The sequence below is a fragment of the Bombus pascuorum genome, chromosome 1 (genome assembly GCF_905332965.1).
Source record: "Bombus pascuorum chromosome 1, iyBomPasc1.1, whole genome shotgun sequence".
Taxonomy (NCBI): Eukaryota; Metazoa; Arthropoda; class Insecta; order Hymenoptera; family Apidae; genus Bombus; species Bombus pascuorum.
Window position 1 is genome coordinate 34,735,696 of NC_083488.1, and position 26,028 is coordinate 34,761,723.

The following is a 26,028-nucleotide window of genomic DNA, read 5'->3' on the forward strand; positions in this document are numbered from 1 at the left end:
CGGGACAATTACATACTGCGTAGAGTTGCTGCAAACCTCTGCAGAGCTTTGCATTCTGTAGTACAATTCTTCAATCATGAATAAACAAGTGACACGCGCAACTCAGGTTTACATCTTATACCACATTTAAAATTTATTTTCTTTTCTTTCTGTTTAAAATACATTTTTCTCATATAGGAATTTAATGTTTACAATATACGTGACATAACATAATTGTTATACGGTTCCTTTCAAAATATTTCAGTTGTGTTTAAACTATGTCACACTTCATAAAATATTCAAAAGTAAATAAAATCATACTGTACATATGTATGTAGCTTGAATATCTGTTTTAAAATATGTTATAAGTGCTACTTGATTGCTTAATCGTTAATTGTTAAATCGTTAATTATGCAAACTACTATAATTTTTTTGAATGCATAAATTGTAATATGTACAACATTCGTAAACAATATTTGCATTCTATAATGTTGGTAACACTTTTGAATAATATTTATGCTTAACATGATACGTCTTTTGTTCCAGAAAAAATATAATAATGTACAAAGTTGTTCACGTAATTGATAGAGAATGGTGCAAGTGTTTAATAAAAAAAATCATGGCTGTTTTAAAAATGGAACATTTTGTAATGGAGTTGCTGATTTAATGAAGCATGATGAAATGCCGTTGTAATATCTTGGTTATATTACAATCAGTTATTTGAGAATTATTAATTATACCAATTACTAATTATATGTTAAAAAATGATTTTATAATAAATTTCATATAAGTGTAATTAAGTTCCAAAAAAAAGTAGCTGCAATTATTTTTGGAACATAAGTTGTAAGATAAAATAATCTAAAAGTGTTATTTAGCGTACATTTATGAAATAGAATAAAATAGATATTTTATAAAATTTACAAAAATGAGTATGGAAGATGAATGTAACGTAGCTGCAAGATATCGAACTGTCCGCAAGCATTTAGACAGTTTAGGATACAAACAAGCACTTACATTAGATTCACTTCCTTTGATAGAAAAGTTATTGGCTGATTTGATACAAACAACAGAAAGCTTAAAGCATTTTAAAAGCATTGCTCAAGAAAATATCGAGGTCTGTATCTTTGTAATTTAAAATCTTTTACTTTTAATTTTAATATAAATATGTATGTAATCCCATTAAATATGTATTTCTAAAACACCCTTTGTATGAAACAATGAATATACCATTTATACAATAATCAACTAAGGAAATATGAAAGATATTTTAATATCTTTCGATCGAAAGATAATAAAGAGCAAATTATATTATTAGATTTTGTTATTATATTTGTATAATTTAATATTTGTATCATATAAATAGGCTTACACTCAGTTACAATCAACAATTGATCCTTATAAATGTGATAATGTAAGGCTAGTGCAAGAATGTAACCAGCTTCACTTAGATTTGATAAAAGAAAAAGAATGTCATCAAAAGCAGATTAAGGATCTGAAGAAGGAAATATATAAATTAGAACGTGAATGTAATGATCTTCAACTGGCATCTTCTAGGAATTTGCATAGGATTAAAGAGCTGGAAGCTGTATCTGCTAAGAAATCAAAAAGAATTTTGGAACTTCAAGGAAAATGTTTAAAACCATCCGTCAGCAATGTTGGCCTAGGTAAATTACTATTCATTTTTTGATATGTTTGAGATTGTTCTTTTACAAGATGTTTGTGATTTTAGAATATGACTTTAGAATATGACTTTAGAATATGAATATGTAAAATTAAATTCTTTTAAATATTGTCAAATTGTTATTTTTTACCATTACAGTTTCTAAGAAACGTCCTGTTTTCCCACTGCGAAGACCAGTTATAGAAAGTGAACCGTTACCAAAAACGGGAGTTAAAGTTACTCCGTTACCAACCTTAAGTGTAGCAGAACCAAAAATTGTTGATTTATTAAGCATGGCAGATCATAAGATGAATTGTTTGAGTCATGAGGTAACAAAATTGAAGGGAGATCTCTCTTTACAAATCGACAATGTACAAACATTAAAAAGTCAGGTATATTACTGTCAATTACATCTGCATGAGTTTAAATTGCTCCTGTTTGCATGTAAGAAAATGTATATAACATATTGAATATTTTAATTACTGTTAATTAGAACTAACGGTATATTTATGGGCAGGATGTATGGGCACTAAATATATGCATGTTTATTTAAATTTGTAAAAATTGAATAATATCGGTAAAAGGAATGGATACAAGTATACTATAGAAATATGTTTATAGCTAACTATGAAGGAAAAAGAAATTTTGCGACTGAAGAAGATGTTAGAAGGAGGTAGACCATATCTGGCTGTTTCTAAAGATTGTGCTTGTAAAAAAGCAGAGAGCAGTTTTGCAATGTCCAATTATAACGTAGATGGTAATGAATTAAAAGTTCTTCAACAAGAAAAGTTGGAATTAGAACAGCAATTAAAAGGTAATCAAACTATGTTGTCTGTTTAATGTAAAATCAAGAAAATTCCTTATGTACATTATTATATTCTATACAGAAGCTTTAAATAAACAACATGATGCTATGTCTCAAGCACTTAAACTTGCTGATCGAAATGAGGAATTAGAAAAGGAATTAAGAGATATAGATCACATAGCATTAGCTGTAGAAGCTGATTGTAATTCTGCAGTTAAAGAAAACAATAGGAGAGTTTCTAAATTGCAGGTAATACATTTTTATAACATTTTTAAAGACTACACCCTAATATTTACAATAATAATTACTATTATTATTATTATATAATATCGTAATTAATAGTTACAATTTATTGCATTATAACTATTGTTATGGAATTTATATTCCTGCAGGAAAAATTGGAGAATGTAATGGCACGAGTACACGCATTAGAAGCTGAATTAACTGTTGAGCGTAGAGAAGTACAAGAATTGAGAGCAGATCTAGAAGCTTGTAAGCTGGAGAAATGTAATATTGAACGCACTTTGGAATCTACATTAGATGAGAAGAAACAGATCACTGACAGGATTAATGAGTTAACAGTGATTGGTAAACGGAACTTTTATTTTCATATGACGATTATAAATATAATTAAATGGTTTCATAGTTAATCAGTATTGCATTTTTCATTTTCAATAATATTATAGAGAAAAACTTAAATGATGAAATCGAAAGATTGATTAAGGAAAATGAAAAACAAAGACAAGATATTATTCAATTACAATATGGTAATAAATTATTAAAGGAACAAATAAATAGAAGGGAAATATTATTAGATGATGTCGGGACAAATTTAAAGGATGCTAAAGAAAAGGGACGAAAGAATGACTACGATAGAGGTAAAATTATAAAATATAGAATATAATAAGAAAAACAGAGTAATTCTATATGCAAAGATTTATCAATCTATTAAAAATTATCAGGACAAAGTAGAACAGAATTTCAAGAAGCATATAAAAGAAGAGATGTTCTTCAAGGCATAAACGATGCTGGATATGAAAAAGAAATTGAAATAAATGATGTATGTTTCATGAGAAATATTTCTTTCGTGCACGATAGTTTGGTAATTATATAAATATATTAACTAGTATTTATTTTATCAGTTACAACAAGCTGTGGAGCAACTAAGAAGAGAACGAGATTTTTATAAAAATGAATACAAGAATATCAAGGATAACTATAATAAAACGATCGAAAAAGACCATGTAAAGTGTTACTCGTTTCTTTTCGCACAGTTTTTTTTAATGCATATGTAATATTTTATCTTTATTTTTAAAAATAGGTTGACCTATGGTCGCGAATACGAGAATTAAAATGTGAGTTAAACGAAAAGGAAAATGCATTAGATGAATTACAGCGAGAAAAGAAAGACCTGTATCGTGAAAAAACAAATTTAGAAACACGTTTACAAACTTACAAAACTGAACATAAAGCACCTTATCGTCCTTGCAATGTATGCAAACGTGGTGTTGGCTGTAATTGTTCTCCTCCGGTAATGAGAGATGTTGGCAAGACAAAGGTAAAGGGTATAAATAATTTTATTGCAAAAATTGCAATTCGGAAAATTGTTATTGAAATCACTTTATAATTAGAGAAAATCCTTATAGCTTTATTTGAAATGTTAAATGAATACAATGTTTTTAAGAATTTCTAATTAAATTTATAAAAGTAACATTTTTTAGAACATTATCGAACGTCTGGAACATGAACGGGACATTGCACGGGCCGATGTGGATCGTTTAATCGAAGAACGCGATGCATTACGTGAAAGATTAAAGGTAATTCGTAAAGTTTATTTATTGGTGAATATAGGTAAATTTATTATTATAAATGCTCTTTATCGTATGAGAACGTGTTATCCACTTAACTCGGCACCCGCGCTCGCGATAATATATGAGAATGGCAATAGTGTAACATGTACGCTTACTACTACAATCAAATGTCGCTTGTCATCTACGAGTTATTGTTAGAAATATAATTAGGCGAGAATACAGAGCAGTTTGACTGTCGCCGAAGCACTTTAAATTTGATGTCACGACAAGGAGAAAACAATCGTCGAGAAAGCGAATCCCGCGTTTTCAACATGTTTTTGAAATTTTTCATGTCCTTACGCGCTCCCGAAGCTTCAAAACAAGCAAGCACACCCGGTTCTGTTTTCACATGTAGCTAAATTTTTTTTCTTTAATAACAATATCTTTAATATTTTGCATTGTGCTTATCCGAAATGTAATTACGATGTAATTTTTTTTTTTTATTTAAAATTGCATTTAACTGCCAAAGTTATTAGCGGATTACAATAGAATTGTTCACATTCTTATAAACATCGAGGCTTCTTTTTTTTATTTCGTCCGGTAATTTTCGCTTTTAACATATTAAACATTTTCTTCTACGTCGTACTTGAAAATTTATTTATAATCACATTCTACAAATGAAAATTCTATTATTTGATTTCGGATCGTTCTTCTGTGAATACGTTGTATATAAGAATAAGGGACAAGGAGAGTAATCGAGATACGATAAGACACCTGACAGAATTCGTATTTGGAGAGACCAGTTTTAAAAAATGCGAATTAATTTAGTTCTCGTACTGCAGTGGCTGGATCCCTTCGGACTTGTCGGTAAACGACAACAATTTCATATATGGCAAATTCATTATAGAAATTTGTAAATTAGATGGCTGCGGAAGCACATACGTCTGAACAACGTCGTCTAAAAGAAAACTTGACCGACGTTGAAACTCGATTGAAACAGATAGAAAAGGAACGACAAGAGCTTTTACTTACGCAAGGAGCACGAAGAGCAACTATCAATGGACTAGAGGATCAATTACAAGATTTGCGAGAAGAATTAAAACGGACTAAGCAAGAATTAGGAACTCAAAGAACACAATATTTTCAACTTCGGTATTACTTATTAGGTTGTCCGAAAAGTGTCTTTCTTTCACAAACACGTCTTCTACAACGATGCATCTTTATACAAATATGAAACTTAATCCGTCGGACGGTGTGATCTTTATTTTGGTAGAACAATATGGATCATACGTAATTCAATAAAATAATATAAAACGGAAAATGTTGTGCATCCATTATTTCCTTATAAAACGAAAGATACTTTTCGGACTACCTAATATTTTTCATAAAAGAAAAACTTTGTAGAGAATGTAACACAAAAATATTTCCTTATGATTTTCTTTAGTATTCAGTAGATACATGTACATAATTAATAAATATGATAGAGCTCTACAAGATCAAACGGATCAGGCTTTGGGAGATGCTCAGAATCAGTTGACACAGTCGGAGTCCGAACTGAATAAGACGTTGGACCGTAATAGAACGATGGAACGGCAGCAGTTGGAGTTAGAAAATCAAGTGGAAGGATTACAACAAGAAATTAACAATCTTAAAGCAAATATGACACATTTGGATCACGAAAAAGATCAATTGCTAGTGAGTAATAGATATTGCAAAGTATCCAACGACACTTACGTATGATGTAATGAATAAGCGAATTTTGTTAGATGGTATTGGACGAGAAGACAGAAAGGATAGCTACTCTAGAGAAAGAAATTCTGATGAAAGAAGAACAACTAATAGGAAGCGAGCAACAGATTCACGATTTGCAACACAAAAATCAGTGAGTATCGTGTGTATTTATAAAACTTGTCACATTCTAGAAAATCTTATCAGCTTTCAGAAATCTAATTACTATATTCTAAAAGAGACACCATAAATTGTATATATTTACAAAACATTGGCAGTAAAGATGATATTTAATTATTAGATTTGACAAAAATCTTTTCGCATACATTTATAACAGAGTAATACTAAAAATAAGTACTAGAATTATATGAATACGAGTATATCTGCATAACAAATTATAAAATGGGATAGACTTAAACTATGGAATTAAACGAAAAATATCATAACACTAGGATATTAAATAAATAGAAATTCGAGGAATTCACACGAGATTGTTGAGAACATTTTACACGCATTCTTTATACAACGTTATTTACACATAATATCTAAAAAAAATGCATATCGAATAATTGATTTTATCATCACCATATGCTATTATACACAGTCTGACACCTCTTTACTTAAAAGTTTATTGACTTTACTCTTCCATTGAGAAACTTTGCTAAACTTACTGTGGGTGGCTGACAACTACCCAGGGAGAAGAGATTATTACTTTCTAACTCAGAAATTTGTGGACTGTCCGTGATCCTTTTGTATCCGGGTCTGCATTCGCATCTCGCCCTTGGCTCTGATTCTTCGTTCTTCCATAAGCTCTGTTTTGGCATTCTTCGTGCAACCAACCATTCTCCTGCAGTACACGGACCTTGTGTATATAATTTGTAACAGGTTTTATTTATTTCCACCATTCCGGGTGTAGATTCGCAGCTATCATTAATTTCTTCGGAACATTTTTTCGAATCGGTCAGTATATTTATACATCCACATACTCCATTGTAACTGATTCCATCAACAGATGGTCGTATATTATAATCATATAAAACAACTTGTCCGTTCGGACATGGTCCTCTGGTTCCTATTTTGTAACAGGTCTTTTCTTGTGAAAAATATAGTCGACCCCGTTTACAAGGCACAGGAATACAAGTCGTCGAATTTATTAGCATGTAGCCGTTTTCACAAGGTCCTTTTGTGTAAAGTCTGTAGCAAAATCCATTTTCATAGAGAACATGACCTGGCTTGCATACACACTTAGCTTGAACTATTTCTTCGTTGGTTATCGTGTTTGTTACGATAAAGTGATGCCCTTGCGGACACGGACCGATACCGCCTGTGTTAATAAACGAGTACAATATAATAACGTAAAGTAACGATAAATAGTAGAAAATTCGAGGAAGCTTATGGCGTCATGCGTATTTTGAATTGTCTTACCTAATTGATAACACATCGCAGTTGGTTCATGGTAATGAGGTAATTTAGAGTGACAGCCACATACGCCACCTGGTAAAAATAATTCTCCAGGTTCCGTACATGGGCCTTTAGTGTAATGTTCGTGGCAACCACCCACACTACCCGCCCAGTGATATCGTCCAAGTTCTCCATTTCTAGAGCAGGAACATACCGTTAATCCGTCTTCATCTACAGCAAGGAGTTCACCTTTTGGGCATGGCCCTTTGCTAAATTTGGGATAACATTTGCCATCCCTAGGCCAATAGACTTCTCCTTTCCCTGTACATGGCTCTGGATCATGGCAGACACCCCACCTTTGTTCAAAGATAAAGTAAATTTAGAGGGAAACTTTTTATGTTAGTTACACTGTATGGAGACCCGTTAGATTCGTTATATCGTAATACCTAGACTTGCCAGAAGTCTTTGGAACGGGTGCAAAATATTGTCCTTTCGAGCAGGATGCTCTCGTATATATCTTATGACAAAGAGCATCTCTAGGAGATTGCACGGTTCCTGGAGGACATCTACATTCAGCTACAGTTCCACCTCTACCCGCAGCTGGACCTAGTTCCATCGTCTCCGGGCATGGAGCTCCAATCTGTCGAACAAAATCTATAGTTATAACAGTCTATAGTTATAATAAATAATCTATAATTATAATTTAAATTTCTCGATCGAGTAAACTCAATGTCGGTCGATCAAGTGAAAAAAGAAAAGAAACACGAGAAGCTGCTTCTCTAATGTACATTCTATTAAGAGAACTCGAATGACTCCGTAAAGAGAAATGCAGCACCTGCCTGGAATATTTTGTAACACTTTCCATCCGGCGGCCAAAATAACAATTGCCAGCCACGTGGTTGAGCGGCGCAGGGATTGCTTGACGGATCTGCCCATGGTGGAGGCATTATCGCTGACTTAACGCGAACAACTAACGCGAGCCAGATAATTACCAATACGTCTCGTAAAGCGCTGAAACGTATTTAAAGAATTCATGTTTAGTTGAAATTGAAATCGACGTATAAGATATAAAAATGGCATTCTGAAGTGTTTAGGAATAACGTACATAGAACAGGTTTGCTACACGTTTTTAGAATTTAAATTAGAATTTGTAAGGAATTATATAAAATGATATTTTAGGAAAATGAGGTTTCGGATTTCATCTCAGTCGAGCACTTGAAACCGGGAAACACCGATTGCGATAGGAAACGTTATCGCGTATTCGTGTCTACGTATGTCAAAATCGAGGGTAGTGGTAGAACAGAGCAAAAGCACGACAGAAATAAAATGACCATACTTTCACTGTTTCACTATGGCAATGGCATTGTCCCTGGTGGCAGGGCTCGAGATGACGACATGCATGTAGAATAAGAATACCATTCTCTATATATGTGCCGTATAACTGTTGCAAACTGAAAGCAAAAACACTTTCCTCTTTTTTCTCTTTTGACTTTAACCATTTGTAGACGGAGCAAATAACTTTGAACGACATTCTTGAATTAGATTGGAATCGGTAATCTAGTAAAATTAAGCTTGAACGTATTAAAATTAGTTGGTAGAAGTTGGAAGTTTTTCTAAAAATAGAAACGTAATATAGGCAACGAACGTTCTATCGCATCGATTACGAACCATTGAAAATCATGCTGCGTTTGATCCGCGCGATTACACGCGCTCTTCCACCCAAAATCAAGGAAACGATTACAGGATACAAGAAAGCTTGCCACTTAGATCCTGATAGTCGCTAGACAAGCTTTCTTCAATGACTTTCCATTGCAATAACGGAACGAGTTTTGCCGATTGTTCACTAGTGTTTTATTAATTGCGTTTCTTAATTTATCGCGCTCTGTTTATAGACTGGTGTTTCGAATAGGATCGTTTGGAGAAAACGTTTGATTCGTTATTTGACAGCGTAAATAGTATTATTAGAATTATAGAATTATGCAAATTACGTAAATTACTTAAATTTCGTATATGTGTATTCTAACGATCGTATTTATTCGTATTTATTCGTATTTATTCGTATTCATGGACAATATCATGTAAATATCGATGAAAGTGTTAGTGTTTCTGAGGAGTATATTTTCAAATCGTCTAAATTTTACGGTAAAGAAAATGGGATTATTTCACGTGGTTGCGGTTTGTAGGAAAGTCGCACGGCCACCGGAGAACTATCGCGGAATGTCGAGCTTCCTCTTCTTCCTGTATAATTATTAATCTTCATTGTCAAACTGGTGTGACCACTTGGCGCAAATAAAAAGTGAGAGTACTAGAGATTTATTCGGTAAGGCAATCTCGGTTACGCATTCTCTTCGTACACGTGTTCTGTTCGTAGCCACACAAATAAAAATAATATACGTATATTACACGTACAACGCTATATTATTAATTATTAATTATTAATTTGGTTAATTATTTGACTAGCTTCGGAATTTAGATGTAGAATTTCCGTTAATTTAGAACTAAATTTAGAACCAAGTAGAACGAGTCGCACATTCTACGCTTCACTTGGATTTGTTGAATTATCAAAAAATTATGTCAGTTCTGTTCAAGTATTTCAGTTCTGTTTATCCAGGTTCTTAGAAGCAAACAGAATCAGACTCGAAATCTCTAAAGTCTGCGTTAAAAGTTCTAGAGAGAAATAAAAGTTTTCATAGAAAAAGAAAGAGAAATAGTATCCATCATTGTAGATTATATTTATAGCTGAGGGTTAATATCTGCGTCGATTAATTACCGGGATAAAGAGGGGCATGATTCGAAGATTTTATCATTTTTATAGTACAAACGTTCAATAGTTCAATATCAATGAATAATCTCATAAGTGAAAAGCAATTAGTTGCCGAGAAACGGGGGAGTATTGCGTCAAAACTTTCACGTTTACTGCATTTTAACACGTAAACGTATCAAGATAAATTAAATTACTATGTTCATTTAGCCGATTAACCGAGAGAATTTGAACGGGATTACGTAAATGCAGATATTTTGAATTTGTATTCTTAAATTACTCGTAAAATTGCTTTCGTAACTCTTTGGTGCGCGAATATCATTGAATTTAACGAATTCAGGAGATCTTTTCAAAACGAAGACTAGGAAGGGGTCGAAGTTACTAGAATTTTCAAATATTTCCTAATTAACAATCGAATATCGAAAAAAGTGTAACTATAGTGACACAGTTTGCAATAATGACGGCAGTGTTCCGTACAAAATTATTAGTGTGGGTGTTTGGTTCGTCTCTTGCATTCTACTTACTTTAATATTATTCGGGAGTAGCGAGGAATGTACGAGGATAAATACCGGCGATGATATTTATTACGAGAAGAAACAACGATCATGAGTTTCTCGAAAGGTTATAATTGTCTGAATCGTAACGACGACGGACGATATAGGTATGATTCTTCCATCATTTGTTTTCCGATTGTATCGCTATATGCGTATTATGTGGACTACTATTATTGAATCTATAACAGATTTCCCCCCTTCGAAGAAAGAGGATTTATTTGCCTCCTTCCTTTTTCATTTTTCACTTTTTTCATTTTTTTTCTTTTTTTTAACTACTCAAAAACGATTTTTTACTAACACCGTAGTAGTACCTTCGAGTCTATTTCGTTTACTTCAACTTTGAAGTTCAACTATTCGTGCAGTTAATTTCGTCCAAATAAATGGGTTTCGTTTGCAGATCTTTTCATAATATATACATACATACATGTATACATACATATTTATACATATATATTTATACCCTATGGGTATTTCATATTGTTGTTATTTCATATCGGACACCTATTATTTGTCGTCTGTTGTGACATAACTCGTCCCATTTCTCGTTGGTCCACTCTTCGATGTGTTTCGTACCTCTTTCGCGTCTCAGCCTACCTTTCAGTTTTTATACTCGTTACATAATAGTAGATCGCGCGCGTAGATCTGATAAAAATCGGAAGCGTTATGCCAGTAGCCGGACGCATTTTTTTTACAACAGAACGCTTTTACAATCTAGCCGTTCGTTGGCGGGTAGTTCGACTAAATTAGATTCTAGGATACTCTTTGCACCTACTGCATACGTACTTGTGTATCTTCGAAAAGCATCAACATAATTGTTTAACTTGGGACTTTCATTGCCAACCAACTTTCTCCTTATTCACGCGGTTAAAATGTAACGATTAGCTGTCGTTGGTTCAGTTAGACAGATGAAATTTGTCAAGTTTGACGCTGTTGTTGCAAATGTATCAGCTATTTGAAACTAATGTTAGGATTTTCTCGCTTTGTTTCTCTTTCCTTTTGTTTCAATATTTTTTCGCTTCTTCTCATTCTTAACGAAGCGTATACTTAGCATACTATCAACTTTGTTCATTTCGTCTAATTTCATTCGACGATCGCTACTACTATTTCAACAAACTGTCTGGCTCGCTGTTTTAAATACCTACGTGACATTTCTTTCGTATTTAACTATTTACACGTTTAAACGATTAATTTAAATCTTAGAAACAAGATATCTCCATTGCCGAACTATTCTCTAATATCATGTCCATAAACCATTAAACAGAATAATAATGATATTTTCATATCGATATTAACATCGGTATAAATAGTATGTGAGAAAGGAATTATTTAGAGAATTTAACCTGTAACGATTTGCTATTTTGCTACGTACGTTAACTTCGATCAACAATCTCCTTGTATACTTTCACAACAAAATTTGCAATTTCTTAATGTTTCAATTTTCTCTTAATTTTAGCAAAACAAATCAGTTGTTATTTGAAATTCAATTAATCGAATTATAATAATTTTCCATAAAGCTTCTCGTAACTGTTACCTTCGTTAAAATAAAAGTCTACATAAAATAAAATTAATTAACGAGTCGAACTAATCTGAAATTCTACCTAACGAACCTTCGTTATTAGAGTAACTCGGCTCTTTCATTGTCTTCTTTCATCGTATCCCGTTGTGTCCTAGTTAAGTCGTTCTAGTGGCAAGATTATGTAACAATATCGATGTAATCGGCGAATAACATGAAATTAAATGAAATTGAAGGATCTCTTGCAAAGATCAGGTCTTGACATTTACGTTAGAGAAACGAAACGATCGTTTCAAGATTAGTCATTGCCGTTATGCAACTTTCACCGTAAACACACACAACAGAACGTTTAATCCTCTAAAAAGTTAGAGAAGAATTTTTATAAGAAATATAAGAATTAATTAAATACAAGAAGGTAAAAATATTTGGTAGATCGTTACGGAAAACGATGTTTTCACAGCTACTAGGTAATACGTATTCGTATAAATATTAACGAATTTCTGCGAAATCGAAATTCGACGATCTATTATTGCGAGAAAGTAACGAGCATTGCCTTTCATGAAGTTGTGGGAAGGAATAATTGCGTTTCTTTTCTTTTACCTTTTTTCTTTTCTTACCAGCCACACGGTATCTCTTTATAGTACGTTCGCTTTTTAATTGTATCGTTACATCGCCTTCGCGATACAAGCGAGTTATCGGATATTCGACGTTGATGTGTTCTAAATGAAATATACTTTATATCGTCACAACTCACAACTCACAACTTGCAACAACAACAAATTGTCCACACTCTGGGTAAATTTTTTGCGTATAAAAGATGAAAATCTGTTAAAACTTGTTGTCAGAGTCGAGTGAATATCTTGTCGATGTCTTTTTACGCGGATTTAGCGGGACTAACAAAAGGGTAAATTTTTGCTTTTCCTCCATACGTATATTACATTTTTTGTATTTAATTCGACGATTATGTGACGATCTATGTGAGAGAAGTAAGAACGATGTGTTGGATATACGTCGAAAAGAAATGATTTAAAATGACGTATCCAGGCGAGAAAGAATAACAGAGAAACAAGTATTTTCTTCGTATTATTCGCTGATCTAACGTAAATGAAATATTGAAATTTCGATTCGTAGAAAATAAAGAAAATTTGTAAACGACGACTTACAATGCGGTTCTCATGGTGAAGGCGATTAAGAATGTAACTTTTTAGTAATCACATGACAGATATTCACGAAAATTGATCGCGTCGTTTTATCGCGGCCCTTTGACATGCTGCGATCGACACGAGGCGCGCACGAAACGAAGAGCGGCGATCGTGTTAGTCGGAGCACCGCGGCAAGACTGAACATCGACTTGGAATCAGCTCCGCGACTTCGCGCTGTTACCTAACTTGCCAGAAACAAGAACCGAGTCTCCTAGACCGACACTCGTCTCACTTTTTTTCGTAGGTTCGTTCTATCCGCGAATGGATTGCGATTACGTCGAGGTAACAGCGTAAATAAAATTCTCGATCGCGCGTAGCACAGCTCTGCGTATCGTAAACGGCTTCACAACTGCATACGGTCGGCACGTCACGTTCCTCGGTGCAGAAATCCGCCGTCGCGTATCCGGTTCGATACGGGCGAGAATCGGACAGGGATCCGTGATACACGATAGTTGGACGGTTCGACGGGGGTAATAAAGTTTCGTGCGTGGGTTTTCGTAACGATCGACGCACAATGGGAATGAAATCATGCTTGAATATTTTCCAATCCATTTGAAATCTACCAGTACCTAATAATCTCCTATTTACGTTTTACGTTTAATTATTACGATCGAATTGCGACACGGGATGACCACGTTGATCCTCTGTAAAATCGATCTGCGAATGTACCGCCTCTCTACCCATCGATATCTAAATAATTCTAAATAAATCTAAATGAATTGTACTTTCGCGGAATCGTAAAGATAGAAGAGGCGAGTTTTTGTTATCGATCGAAAGTGTCTCGGATCTAGGAATCGGATTATGCGTGTGGCATCGCGTGACGAAGAAAGCGAAGACAGCGAGATATATCGAGATTAAAGGATCGAGTGTAGGTTTTCCTCATTTACATAGATATCGACTCTAATCGATGCTCCATATAGCAAACTCCAGCGAGTTTGTATCTCCAGTCGTGAAATTTTCTTATCCGAAGAAAGAACCGGGTACTTGGTACTTTCGTCGTCTTACGACCTCCGGAAGGTCGCTACGGGCATCCAACTCCGCAGGAACGCGCTTTCGTCGACCGAGTCGCGCGTTGCATAATTCGGAAAGAACGACAGTCGGAGTCCGGCTGGATCGACCGACGGAAATCGCCATAAACCTATTCGCGGTCTCTCGGATCCTCGTATACGAATGTCCGTAAACTGGCGTCTTTGTGCCCAGAAGCAATCTCTCGAGAGCTTTGAATCTGTTAAACGGAGCAGACGTATCGTCTCGTTGTTTGCAGTACACTTTTCTAGTAACTTTGACAGCTTGACACTCGAGGAACGAGATTCGTCCTTGTCGCGATACGTCTTTTACGTTGCTCGTCCCAAATGGATGTCCTTCCTCTATTCGCAGGATGGCCGATGACCGATCGCTTGATTAAACGACGTTAAACTTTTTTAACTCGTTATACTCGTTACGCCTGGTAAAAGTTGAACGAAAACAAATAATTTGTATTCGCTTTATCTCAAAATTCATTTCTACGAAGATCTCGCTTCCGCTTACGTGACGATACGTTCTCGTCTTCTTTCTCTCGTTAAGAACCTATATATAGGTAGTTTTTATCGCTACTGCTTTCCTTTCGGTAACTTATAGAGTTATACCAATGCACATTGACGGAAACGATCCAACACATGTTCTTAGAACATTGATATTAGCTACGAACGTCGAGGAAATATTTCATTGAAACACAGTTTACCTCTTAGCTCGTACTTTGCGATATTTCCTTCTTCTTGCTTTCTCGTATTATCCTCGATGTTATATTCTTACTACGGCGTTAACGGGATGGTTAACGGGATATTGGAAAATACAAAATTTATACAAAATATAGCAAACAATAGGAAGAGAAACGTACAAGGAGCAGTTCACGTATTATTGTATTGTTACAATAACGGACGAACAAATGCTAGTGTATTTTCAAGTTTAGATAAAATTTTAGTAACTTTCATCTATTTACCCATCTTAAGATATCCGGCAGCATCGTTAAACTTTCTTTGTCCAGATTAGCCGATTATACAGCTCGGAACAACACTTGCTCGACAACGACATCGTCAGAAACTTGAGTCGTTGGAACTCAACTTGACGTTGTTTCATCGCCTAATAATATTCAAATACCTGCATTCCCTCTCGCGTCCGTTCTGAATAGGACAAGCCCTACATACGTATATAAATGTAATGTATGTAAATGTATATAGAAATACCTCGTGTAAACGCGCAACGGCGTTTCAAGTCTGGCGCGATTCTTCAATTTTTATGTCTTGATCTCGCTCTCGTTTCCGAGTCTCGCAGCGAAAAGACTTTTAACGCTCGAAGAAAATCTTAAAGGCTCGTACGTACATTTCGTAACTCGAGGATCGAATTGACTCATTGTCAGAATTTCGGAACTCGTGGCGGTTGCGCGAATAAAACGGAAGAAAACCAGCAGCTTGGACGAAGAAAGAAACTAACTCCGTAGAAGGAGATACCTTTTGTATTTATTTCATATATATTATATTGTATAATATAAATATTTTTTGCGAACCAAGAGACATCTTGAGAATGTGACCTTTATACAGAGATTCGAAACGAGGCGACGAGCAGAGACTGTCTTAGACGAGAGAGAATCGTCTAATCTCTAGGATCAACAACGAGTCGAACACGTTACAACGTACAGTTGGTACAAGTTGGAGTAACCTCGCGTAGTATGCATCCTGTTACGAGTGCTTCTCACGTGCTTACGTTCCCTGCATTTCGAGAAACCGTGCAATGCCCTTTGCCTGCGATGGTAAAGGTGAATGGCATGTTTAAAAGGGCCGTTCGTTCCGACTTTCCGGCATTAAGCAGCGGTAGATAGAGAATCGTGGCCAGGCCGGTCGATCGGCATAGATGCCGACTCATTGGTTAAGGGTTTAGGACAGGGCGATGCACTCGGCCGTGTGAACCATTTCGTGAACTTCCGAACACCGTGTTTTCCCACGTGCTGCCTAGCTTCGTTCCTTCGTTTCAAGTTTGCTTCTTTAGTCAGATGGAAAGACGTTTGATCGATTTTATATAGTCTGGACGTAACAAATTATAATTACATCGTTCCTCTAGCAAGTAGTAAGCACGCGAATACGTAATTATTCCACGAAATAACGAAATTTCATTGCTTAACACGACGTATTTTGGTGTATCCGGGTCACGATCGAATTCAAAGGATAGAACGAACTTTACCGTGATACCTATCCATTTACGTGGCTACACGTTTCGTCATATTCCGAGGTCAGATCTATCGCGATAGCTCGGAAATCCCACGAAAGAAATTCGATGAAACGATGGCGACACGATCGATCGCAGCCAGACGAGCCTCTTTGTCGCGGCTTCGATTTCAGGGGCATTCTTCAGGACGAACGATCAACGAGAATGAAAGTACGTGTCGCTGAATGACGGTGTCTAGCGGGACGAGACGCACGCAGATGACCTTCGTTATCGCGCCGAATCCTCGAATTTCTTCTCGTTCTTAGTTCTTCTTTGTCGCCTGTTTCGTTCTTCTCTCTTCAAAGTACTGCCTACGAAGAAAAAGGAGACGAGGGAAAAGCGCGAAACTTTCTTATTTCGTAGAAAGCGCAAGTTACTTGCCACGCTTATTAAATTATCGTAATACCGATTCATCGAGAGTGCCGGTATACGCTTGTGTCGTGATTTCTTTTTGCTTCTTCGGCGATGTATTATACGCGCGGTAAACGTAACTGCGTAAATCGAACGTTTCCAACGTTTGATTCGCGATTATGAAAGTACCTTGTTGGAAAATAAGTAAACTTTTACCGCGACTAAACGAGGGGGAAACGAACAGCAGCGAAGTTCCGCGATCGTTTCGTCGGTCGTACGACGTATGCGAGAACTTGCGTTTACAGCAACACCATAAATTGCTGCATTTTCTTCCTTTCTCTTTTATCAATCTTTTCTATACGTCTCGTACGTGCGTGTATCTCTTCCTGTATCCGGCGGATGCTGGTTCCCCACGATCCGTGCATTACTCGCATAAGATATAACTCGATATCTGAAATCAATATCAACATCGATGTATTTTCGGGATAACGGTAAGATATTTTGAATCGTTGAATATTCTTATTTCGTCGTTCGAGTGAAACGTTGCATAGAGCGGTTATAACGTACGATGGGGATTACGAGAACGTACGCCCTGACGAGTACGAGCCTCTGCTGCTTTCTACCTTGCTCTTCCTATTTCTCTTATATAGAATAGTTCGCTTTCCTGCGACCGACGCGATGTAACTGAAATTGGTGAAAGAAAGCGAGACAGATAGAGAAATTCTTCTGTCTAATGTTCACAGCTGGTGTACGCGCGGTTATATCTTGACGTTGCATCTTCGCGTTGCATCTTCGCGTTGATCCAATCAAATCATCTTCCATACGTTAAAGTTTTTAAGAAAAAACGACCAGACATTGTAAATTAAAGACGCAAACGTTGCTCGTACCATCCTATCGCCCATTTACTTCGCTTCGCCGGCTATTCGAATTACATATTCCCGATGCCGATATTACCGCTAATGAAAATTCAGGGGCTACGCGATCTACCTATCACATTGTATTGCATTGAAAACTAGTATTCTTCTCGTCGCGTTTCTTCGCCGGGTCCGTGACACGATTCCGCTTGTTCTTATCGTACGATTGTAATCGATCCTTCGTCCATTGTGCCACTTTACGTTTATTTTAAGCGCCGCGTACGTTCTCCGCGTCTTCGCGTTACGTTATATCCAATTTTTCCTAAATACCTGTTATCTAAAATAATATCGGCATATTCGCGTCGTTAAGATTCTAGCAACGTATCGTATGATACCATAAAAATATGGAAACATACTTTCTGTAGCACATTTATGCCAACATACGCTTGATCGTTTGAAAAACCTTAACGAACGCACTTACGAGACATTTGTGCGCATCGGGTGCGTGCGTGAACGGCTTCGTATCGAGCAATACCACCGCAAACGTCTCGAGGTTATTTTCACTTTTATCGTATAGAGGAAAAGGCAACGTAGTATACGGATACGGATGATCGAAGGAAGCTGCCGCGCCGGCCCGGCATCCAGCAAGGATGTCGAGATGAGAGAAAGTCGTCCGTTCGGTGAACAGGCCTCTCTCGGACTTTTTCCTTTTTCAATCCCTGCCAACTATGCGCCCTATACTACGGTTTATCGCCGCTTACATAACACGCGGACGCGTAATCGACGCACGGATGATCCACGATAGACGATTACGCTATGCCGTAGCGCCGATCCTGTATCGTTTATCTCGATTATCATCACAAAGTGCCATTTTAATATATTTCGTTAGCGACTAATATATTTTTATTCTTCGCAGCTAAAACTGAATTCTCGTAAATTTCAGCATTCCGTTTGTCGTCTGTCTGTGGTCAGTTTCCACGGTAGCTTTGACGGTGTTTTGTACGATTTTTATACAGACTGAAAAAACAGACAGGCGAATTTATTAGATCGTAGAGATAATAGGTGTCGGGATATACGTTAAATATCGTTTAAATCAGGACACGTATTCGCTGTAGCGTGTAATTGAAAGGCGTTAAAGTCGCGATTCGTCGATAGCTAGAACGTTTTAATAAGAGAGGCGCAGCGATGCACGTTGTGACTCGATATCGGCTTTCTACCGCTAGTTTCTTCCCTCCTTACGTATTCGGCTTTTTCTCCCTAATAAAGCCGTTCTCGCCGCTACGTGATACACAAACGAAACGAAAACTGGCCACGTAAATATTTCTTCGAGAATCGATTACGTAACTTCGGCACGATAGCCGCCTAATTCGTCAACACGCTCATGCTGCCCTTGTCCTCTTTCCGAAGAACGAAGAACGTGGCTTGCGCCACGAGGGATGAGCGTGTGCGATTCGCATAACCGAATAGACACGGATTCGGTATTGAAACTTTGACGCACAGTATTCGTTCACCGTGTGACAGGTTTGACGAAAACACTCCACTCCTATTCCACCTCTATGCCTACTACTTACTCATCTATATTTGATACAGGTTTCGTTACTTCTCTTTTACGTTTTGAAACGCTTGGCCGAAATCTTCTTAAGAATTCCTTTCGTACATCTTTCATAACACGGTTCGACCACGAGCAATTCATTTACTTGTTACTTTTGTCGCAATGTCAGAATATGCGTGGATCAAAGCGCGGATCAGGACAGACAACTGAGATCGATGCAACTGGAGGTAGAAAATCTTCAACGACAATTGCAAACGGCGTCGTACGACAAGGAGAATGCTATTCAGGAAAATCGACGAATACAGGACGATTTAGCCGCGGTTACTTGCGAAGTAAGAAACCTGCAATGCGATTTAGAAGCGTCTCGCGCCGAATCGTACGATCTGAAGAGACAGCTTCAAACGTACGTTAGCGAGGTCCGTAGAGCCGAGGAACTTCTTAACAGAAAGGTGATTTCATTTCATTCCTTCGAATCGTTGTGTTCGTTCTTGCGTAAACTCTCGCTCATTTTTTCATTTAAACCGTCGTATCTCGACACTTTCGTAGTAGCGCCGTTACGAAATTTATTTTAATTTTTTCATTTCTTATAACGATTTTCTCTACTAGCAAGAATATGTTTTTCATTAACCAAGTACACAAGTAGCCACAAGTAGCTGGTGAAATATTTTTATTTGACAGATTTCTATTCTTTCGTCGATTTTACCGATTTGATTTTGTAAATGATATTACGTTTATGTTATAATAATATTATCTTTTCATATAAGATCTGTCGTAGATGGTATTCGTCCTATCGTCGGCGTTACGAAAGTACGATGAAAAATAAATATATTTCCTGGTTATCGATACATTAGCTTACAAAAGAACTAAAGTCATCGCGACATATATAAACAGTGGTAAAACTAGATATCGTCGTTTCCTACTTTCATTCAGAAGATAATACAATACTTTGCTTTGCTTCTTTCCGTCTTTTTCACCCGACTATGCATTTCTTATCAAATATGTATAAATGTCAAACACTATTATCTAGCAATACTTGCAAGATCCATCCACTTTGCAGGAAAATGAAAGAACAGAAATGTTAAATCACTTCAGAAGTCTAAGTTTGGAAGCAACCGTTTTAGAGAACAATAATCATAGTTTGGAGTCTGAAGCGGCCGAAGCAAGAGGAGCACTGCAATCGGCTAGGGATCGACTGTTGGATTTAGAACGACAATTGGCGGACAAGGATGGTTTAATAAGAGGCTACGAAACGCAGGTTGGCCATTTTTTAATAATTTTCATTTTCTGTATTCTATGTCGGACGAACGTACAAGTTTTGATAGGAAACTTGTATTTCGATAACTCCGTCGGGCCAACGTTATACGCCGATTCAAATTTTTTAGATCAGTGAATTGACCCAAAGTGTGGCCAGTATAGAAACACAATTGCGTCAGCAAGGAGAACAGAGGCACAGAGCGGAAGCTGATTTAACTGCTGTTAGAGATTTATGTATGAAATTGGATCAGCAGAAAGATGCACTTATGCAGCAGTTAGACGATAAAGATGCGCTTAAAACACAGGTAAATATTCATGGATGAAGGTATTCCGATATAGCGAGGATAAATAAATAAAAGTAATTTGAAATTTACGTTCCATCTTCAGTATGATATGCAAATTACTAAATTAAAAGCGGAGCAAGCCGTAATTCACGATCAAATGAGTAAAGACTGCGCGACGGTCGAGCGCCTCGAAATGCTATTAGATCAAGCAAGACAGGAATCTATGACTGTGCAGGCTAATAATCAGGAACTGCAAAACGAGGTGTCCAGATTGCGACAGAAAATGTCTGAACTTCAAAGTAAATTGTAAGAAGCTTAACTATTATTTAGAATGGTTAAGTATTAGGATAATTTACTTTACCAACTAAAGCAATTAACAGGTTTCATGCCCACGGAAAAGCGAGGCTTACCGTTGTTAACGAAAAAGTTTCTGGCACTTTAATCCGTTAATTGAAACCTGTTAATCAACGACACGTCAACGTATCCTAATCGCAACGTAATTTTTTTTTTCTTTATCTTTTGCAAACGACGCAGATCTTCGGAATCGACGAAACTTCGGCAATATCAAACTCAAGCTGCGGAATATTGTAAACAAATCAGCGAACTACGTAGACAAGTTACGCATGAAAGATTCGATCGTGCGAGGAAAGAAGAGGAACATCGTAGCAGGTACGTACATATCGGGAACTCGGAACAGACGAATATTTCGTTCGTTATATCGTTTTTAGATACTCAGAAGGCCTCCCTGATCCGCTCGTCCAAACTCCGCTTCCCAGTCAAACTAATAATCAAATTCCTAATGAGACGATCGATGCAAATCACAGGTAGAGACATATTTGATCAAGTAGTAACGACTTTAGATGCAGAGGCGGATTTCCTCGTTGTTTCCATACAGTGTGTCATAAAATTGATATTTTTCCTAGACACGGTTTTCCGTTTTCCGCTTTCGTTGTAAAAAGCTCAACATTTGAATTTCAACCAAGTTATTTTCCCCCTCTGCATTATTTTCTCAAGTTCAAGTGATAAAAGCGAAAACTTAAACTGCCAGGCAAGTAGACTGGCTGAAGAAACCTTACACCGCGATCCCCAAATATCCCCGTACACATAGTGGCACGCGATCGGTATTCGAGAGACATTCTTTTCCCTTGGATTGCAAGTGTTTGCCATCGAAAAATGTCTCGCACCATTCATCGTCGAACAAATCGCCGTTTGCGCCTTGTATTAACGAAGCGGACGTCTCGAAACAGAACGATTTTAACAAATGTCCAAAGCCTTTGTGATTGTACTAAAAACTATTTTGTATGTGTCCTGTAGTAGTAGTCCTACTAGTAATTTTAATACGATATTTCTTTGCATATTTCAGAAATAATAAATAAATTTCAACGTTACGTTAAAGAGTATAATAATTTAACTTTTAAATTTATTCCTGTGAATATTATTCGCAGGACAGAAATCAACGATAAATTGCCTAAACAGATCTCTTAATGCTTTCCACTCGTTCAAATCTTTTTCGTTTTTTTTATTTGCAGGTCTTTTAATTCAACGCCAGACAGTTTTAACGTAGATTCGAATGTGGTCGTATAAAGTCGTTTAACCTACTCTAATCAATATAGATATTTACAGAATGAAACAAGCAGAGAATGCGATGGTCAGACTGAAAAACACGGAACGAAAACGATAAATCCTATCGCCGTGTCACGCTCAAGATGCTTAAATCTGCAAAACAAACTCAAATGCAGTAATCATGTGAAAGATGCTCAATGCGATGTTCCTTGTATAAATATAATTTTACGATCAGATTGCAAAATGCATTCGAATCGATATAACCGTCTACAGAAGAAAAGTACCTCGCTATTTCAGCCTAACGCAGATTCAATGAAAACTAATATCGAATCATCGAACACGCTACAATTCTATTCGTTTAACAAAAAATATAATCACACTGCCTTTTGTACAGAAAATTGCTTCGATATGTCGCAGTCAGTAGGAATGCACTATGAAAGAAAATACGATCGAGATAACGATGGTTTAATCTTTAATGATACCTCGCAACTTAGATACAATAATAATCCACCATCTCTATGTCATCCTGTTCGATCGAACGAAATATCGAATAACAACACGTTTCGATCGAATTCGCTTAAGACAAATTTATTTTCTCAAATTAATGAAACAAAACAAATAACACCGTTGAGCAACGATACAATGAGAAATTTAGGTGTAGATGATATTAAAGCGAATTTTAACGCGAGCAAACTCGTTGAACGTCCCGTGAAATTTTCTAAAAAATTGCCTACCAACAGCTTCCCGGTAACGAATTTGGCTAGTAGCATGAAACGAATAAACGGTAGCAACGAAGTTTCTAAAACGATAAAAACGGATTTATCATTAAATTCGGCACAAATTTCTAACGTTAAAGAAAACTCTATCGAGCTTTTAAGTCTTCCTGTGAATTTCAAATCACCTTTGGAGAATTCTACAAATTTACGATCAAAATCTCCGAATATGTTACTTAATTCCGAATTTGTGAAATTTGAAAGTTTAGTTACACCTATAACCGATAGGCCGTGCACAGAACTTTTTTACGCGAGTTCTCCTACAGCTTCTGACGTTACCAGAAATTTCACGAAAAAAAACGAGATTGAAAGCGCTATCTGCATTAATGAAACGATCGGCACATACAAGGACAAGTGCGAAGAACACAAGCCAAAAGCAAATTGTCAAAAAGATAAATTTGATACAAGTACATTGACAAATGAAACATTTGCAAAATCGTCAATCCCTGAAAGTATAAATATCTGCAATGAAATTAACTGTTCCATGTTGAATGCAAAACGAGACGAATACGAAGACAGATCTTCAAATATTAGAAATATAAATGATTACCAATGCGAGGATAAATGTACTAGTACAATTGACAATGCTTTAGACATACTGCAAAATATGCTGAAGAGCGTTAAAAGATTCAGAAATAAAGATATGAAAAAATGTAACGATCAAAATTATCAGTTCGAAGAAGTAAAATGTAAAAATATGGATTGCATCTACAAGAACGGAAGAAATAAGGTTCTTTTAGCAAAAATTAATTCGGCAGAAATAACGAGACCAAAGTGCACGAAGATGTTACGGGAAATAAAAAAGCATGCCGATACATTAGAGGAAGAATTAACCATTGTGAACAAAAGTATAAGAACTAAGAAAAAGAGAAACGAAAAATTAGTCGCAGAAATATCTAACGTTAAGCAACGCAGTGATATGATTACACAGAATCCTGAAAAGAAAAATATTTATATACAGGAATCATGTTCGCGCGATGATATAAAGTATTTTCAAAGTCCACTATTAAGACTAGAAACTAATGTTAATTCGCAACATGTTAAAAGACCAGATGTGATTCTTTCACGAATCCATAAAAAAGGCACCTATAAGAAAGATCACGATGGCAATGATAACAGTTATGAAAGAAATAACGTTAAATCGTTGATACATCCTGGCGATAATTATTCAACAAATGTAAAAAATGCCCATGTTCAGTGTGCAAGATCTGTGTCCTTCCGTATTTTTGATTCGTCAAATTTTACACCAATTGCTACGTCCACGCCTAGAAAAATCGATGCACCAAAGAACAAGGAAACTCTTTGTTACGTATCAACTTGTACCCAAACGACTTCTATATCCGATGAAAGTTTACAAATAAAACAAATCAAGAAAACTACATCGATCGAATTAAAGGATTATTCGGTAGGACAAGTGCGACGATCAGAAGACAAGACTATCAATTCGGTAAATGTAAATAAAGAAATATCCTCGTGTTGCGATGAAAAAGCAATTATAATGCTATTTTTAACGAAAAAGTTGAGTAGTAAATGTTCGAAGACTAAATATAAAAGATCGGAGTTCTTAAATTTTAGGTCAAAACGTTTGACCGATACGTGTGTTGTATGCGGTAAGAAATTGATTAAATATCGTTTGTCCAGGCGAAAGAAGCGAATACCCGTAGTATTTAAATTAATGTCTGTGACGTATAAAAGCGAAGCTGTTCTCTCTAATGAAAATCATTGCGACTATGAAAAGTGTTTGGCGAATAACTGCAAAGTATCGGATTTATTAAATACCGTATACACGCAATCCTCCAATTTACAGATCACAACTGCCACCTCAGTTCCTTGCATCTCGGTTGGCAACACGAATAACGTGAAAAATTTTGACGAAGAAAGAATAGCAAGAAATGACGGCTGCGTATTAAGTTAACGATTAATAAGAAATAAAATTGATAATAGAGCGCAGTTATCTATCGAAATAAATATAAATAATATAGTACACCGATTGCAGGATCTTAATTTATAACGTAATTCTAATAATAACGAACAAAGCTTAGTCATTTACAAAGCCCAGGTTGCTTGTAATTTTCTATTTTTGCGAGATGATATCGATCGTACGCGGTAATATAGGAGAATAGAAAAGTTTTTATATCATGATATCTAACAGAAATGAGATCTAAGGATAATATTTTTCACTGTAACTTTTAAGATTATCGTTAAATTTTAAGTTGACAAGTTAGTATTGTAAAATTTTCAGTCGACAATAAGACTGTATTATCATTACTATTATTATTTTGTACGCACGACTGATATATCATAAAGAAAGCTTATTGTATTTGTCTATATAATTTACTTCCGCAATTAATAAAGTAAAAATGTGATTGTAAAATAATAAAATGCACGGTATCGTTTATTGTCAATACAAAATTTTATGAATTTCTTTTTCTTAGCGCTTAAGATATATTGTTTAGCACTTGAGAATGATATTTGTCGAAGTATCCTAAGAAATGTAACTTCGGGAAGATGCAAATACGTGGATCGCAAAATGTCAAAATAAAGAATATAACCGGTATACAAAGTAATCAATGTCTGTATTTAACTCATTTTCCAGAATATATGTATATGTGCAGATGAAAATGTAGCAAAGCGAAAGCAAAATATCTTACGAGTTCAACTAAGGATACCCTTCGTTGTTAAAGATTTTTAATCAGGTACGCTGAGACTTGCTTCTGTAAAAAGTATATAATGCAGTCAGAGAATAAATATTCAAATAACACGTACG

General features: G+C 35.9%; 2 protein-coding genes across 7 annotated transcripts; one reads left to right on the forward strand and one right to left on the reverse strand.

Annotated features, from left to right (window-relative positions):
• Nucleotides 1–3: 3 nt before the first annotated feature.
• On the forward strand, nucleotides 4–22,592 carry LOC132912176 (centrosomal protein of 135 kDa-like). Of its 6 annotated transcripts, none has more exons than XM_060969379.1 (22): nucleotides 4–106; nucleotides 526–1,093; nucleotides 1,343–1,643; nucleotides 1,799–2,031; nucleotides 2,261–2,453; nucleotides 2,527–2,693; nucleotides 2,837–3,032; nucleotides 3,131–3,322; nucleotides 3,407–3,504; nucleotides 3,587–3,688; nucleotides 3,766–4,002; nucleotides 4,166–4,261; nucleotides 5,157–5,386; nucleotides 5,719–5,929; nucleotides 6,001–6,116; nucleotides 19,557–19,836; nucleotides 20,445–20,642; nucleotides 20,770–20,946; nucleotides 21,029–21,231; nucleotides 21,460–21,594; nucleotides 21,654–21,749; nucleotides 22,455–22,543. In XM_060969379.1, exons 2-22 carry the CDS (start codon nucleotides 905–907, stop codon nucleotides 22,507–22,509), a joined length of 3,705 nt encoding a protein of 1,234 aa, XP_060825362.1. In that variant the 5' UTR covers nucleotides 4–106; nucleotides 526–904; the 3' UTR covers nucleotides 22,510–22,543. The 6 variants fall into 6 exon arrangements, with proteins under 6 accessions (XP_060825362.1, XP_060825375.1, XP_060825355.1 ...); XM_060969392.1 differs by lacking the exon at nucleotides 4–106 and adding an exon at nucleotides 196–284; XM_060969372.1 differs by lacking the exon at nucleotides 4–106 and adding an exon at nucleotides 201–301.
• Nucleotides 6,114–13,851, reverse strand: LOC132912504 (uncharacterized). Its single transcript, XM_060969983.1, has 5 exons — nucleotides 13,355–13,851; nucleotides 8,203–8,374; nucleotides 7,810–8,003; nucleotides 7,388–7,719; nucleotides 6,114–7,286 (listed from the first exon to the last, which is right to left on the reverse strand). Exons 1-5 carry the CDS (start codon nucleotides 13,366–13,368, stop codon nucleotides 6,583–6,585), a joined length of 1,416 nt encoding a protein of 471 aa, XP_060825966.1. The 5' UTR covers nucleotides 13,369–13,851; the 3' UTR covers nucleotides 6,114–6,582.
• Nucleotides 22,593–26,028: the final 3,436 nt, after the last annotated feature.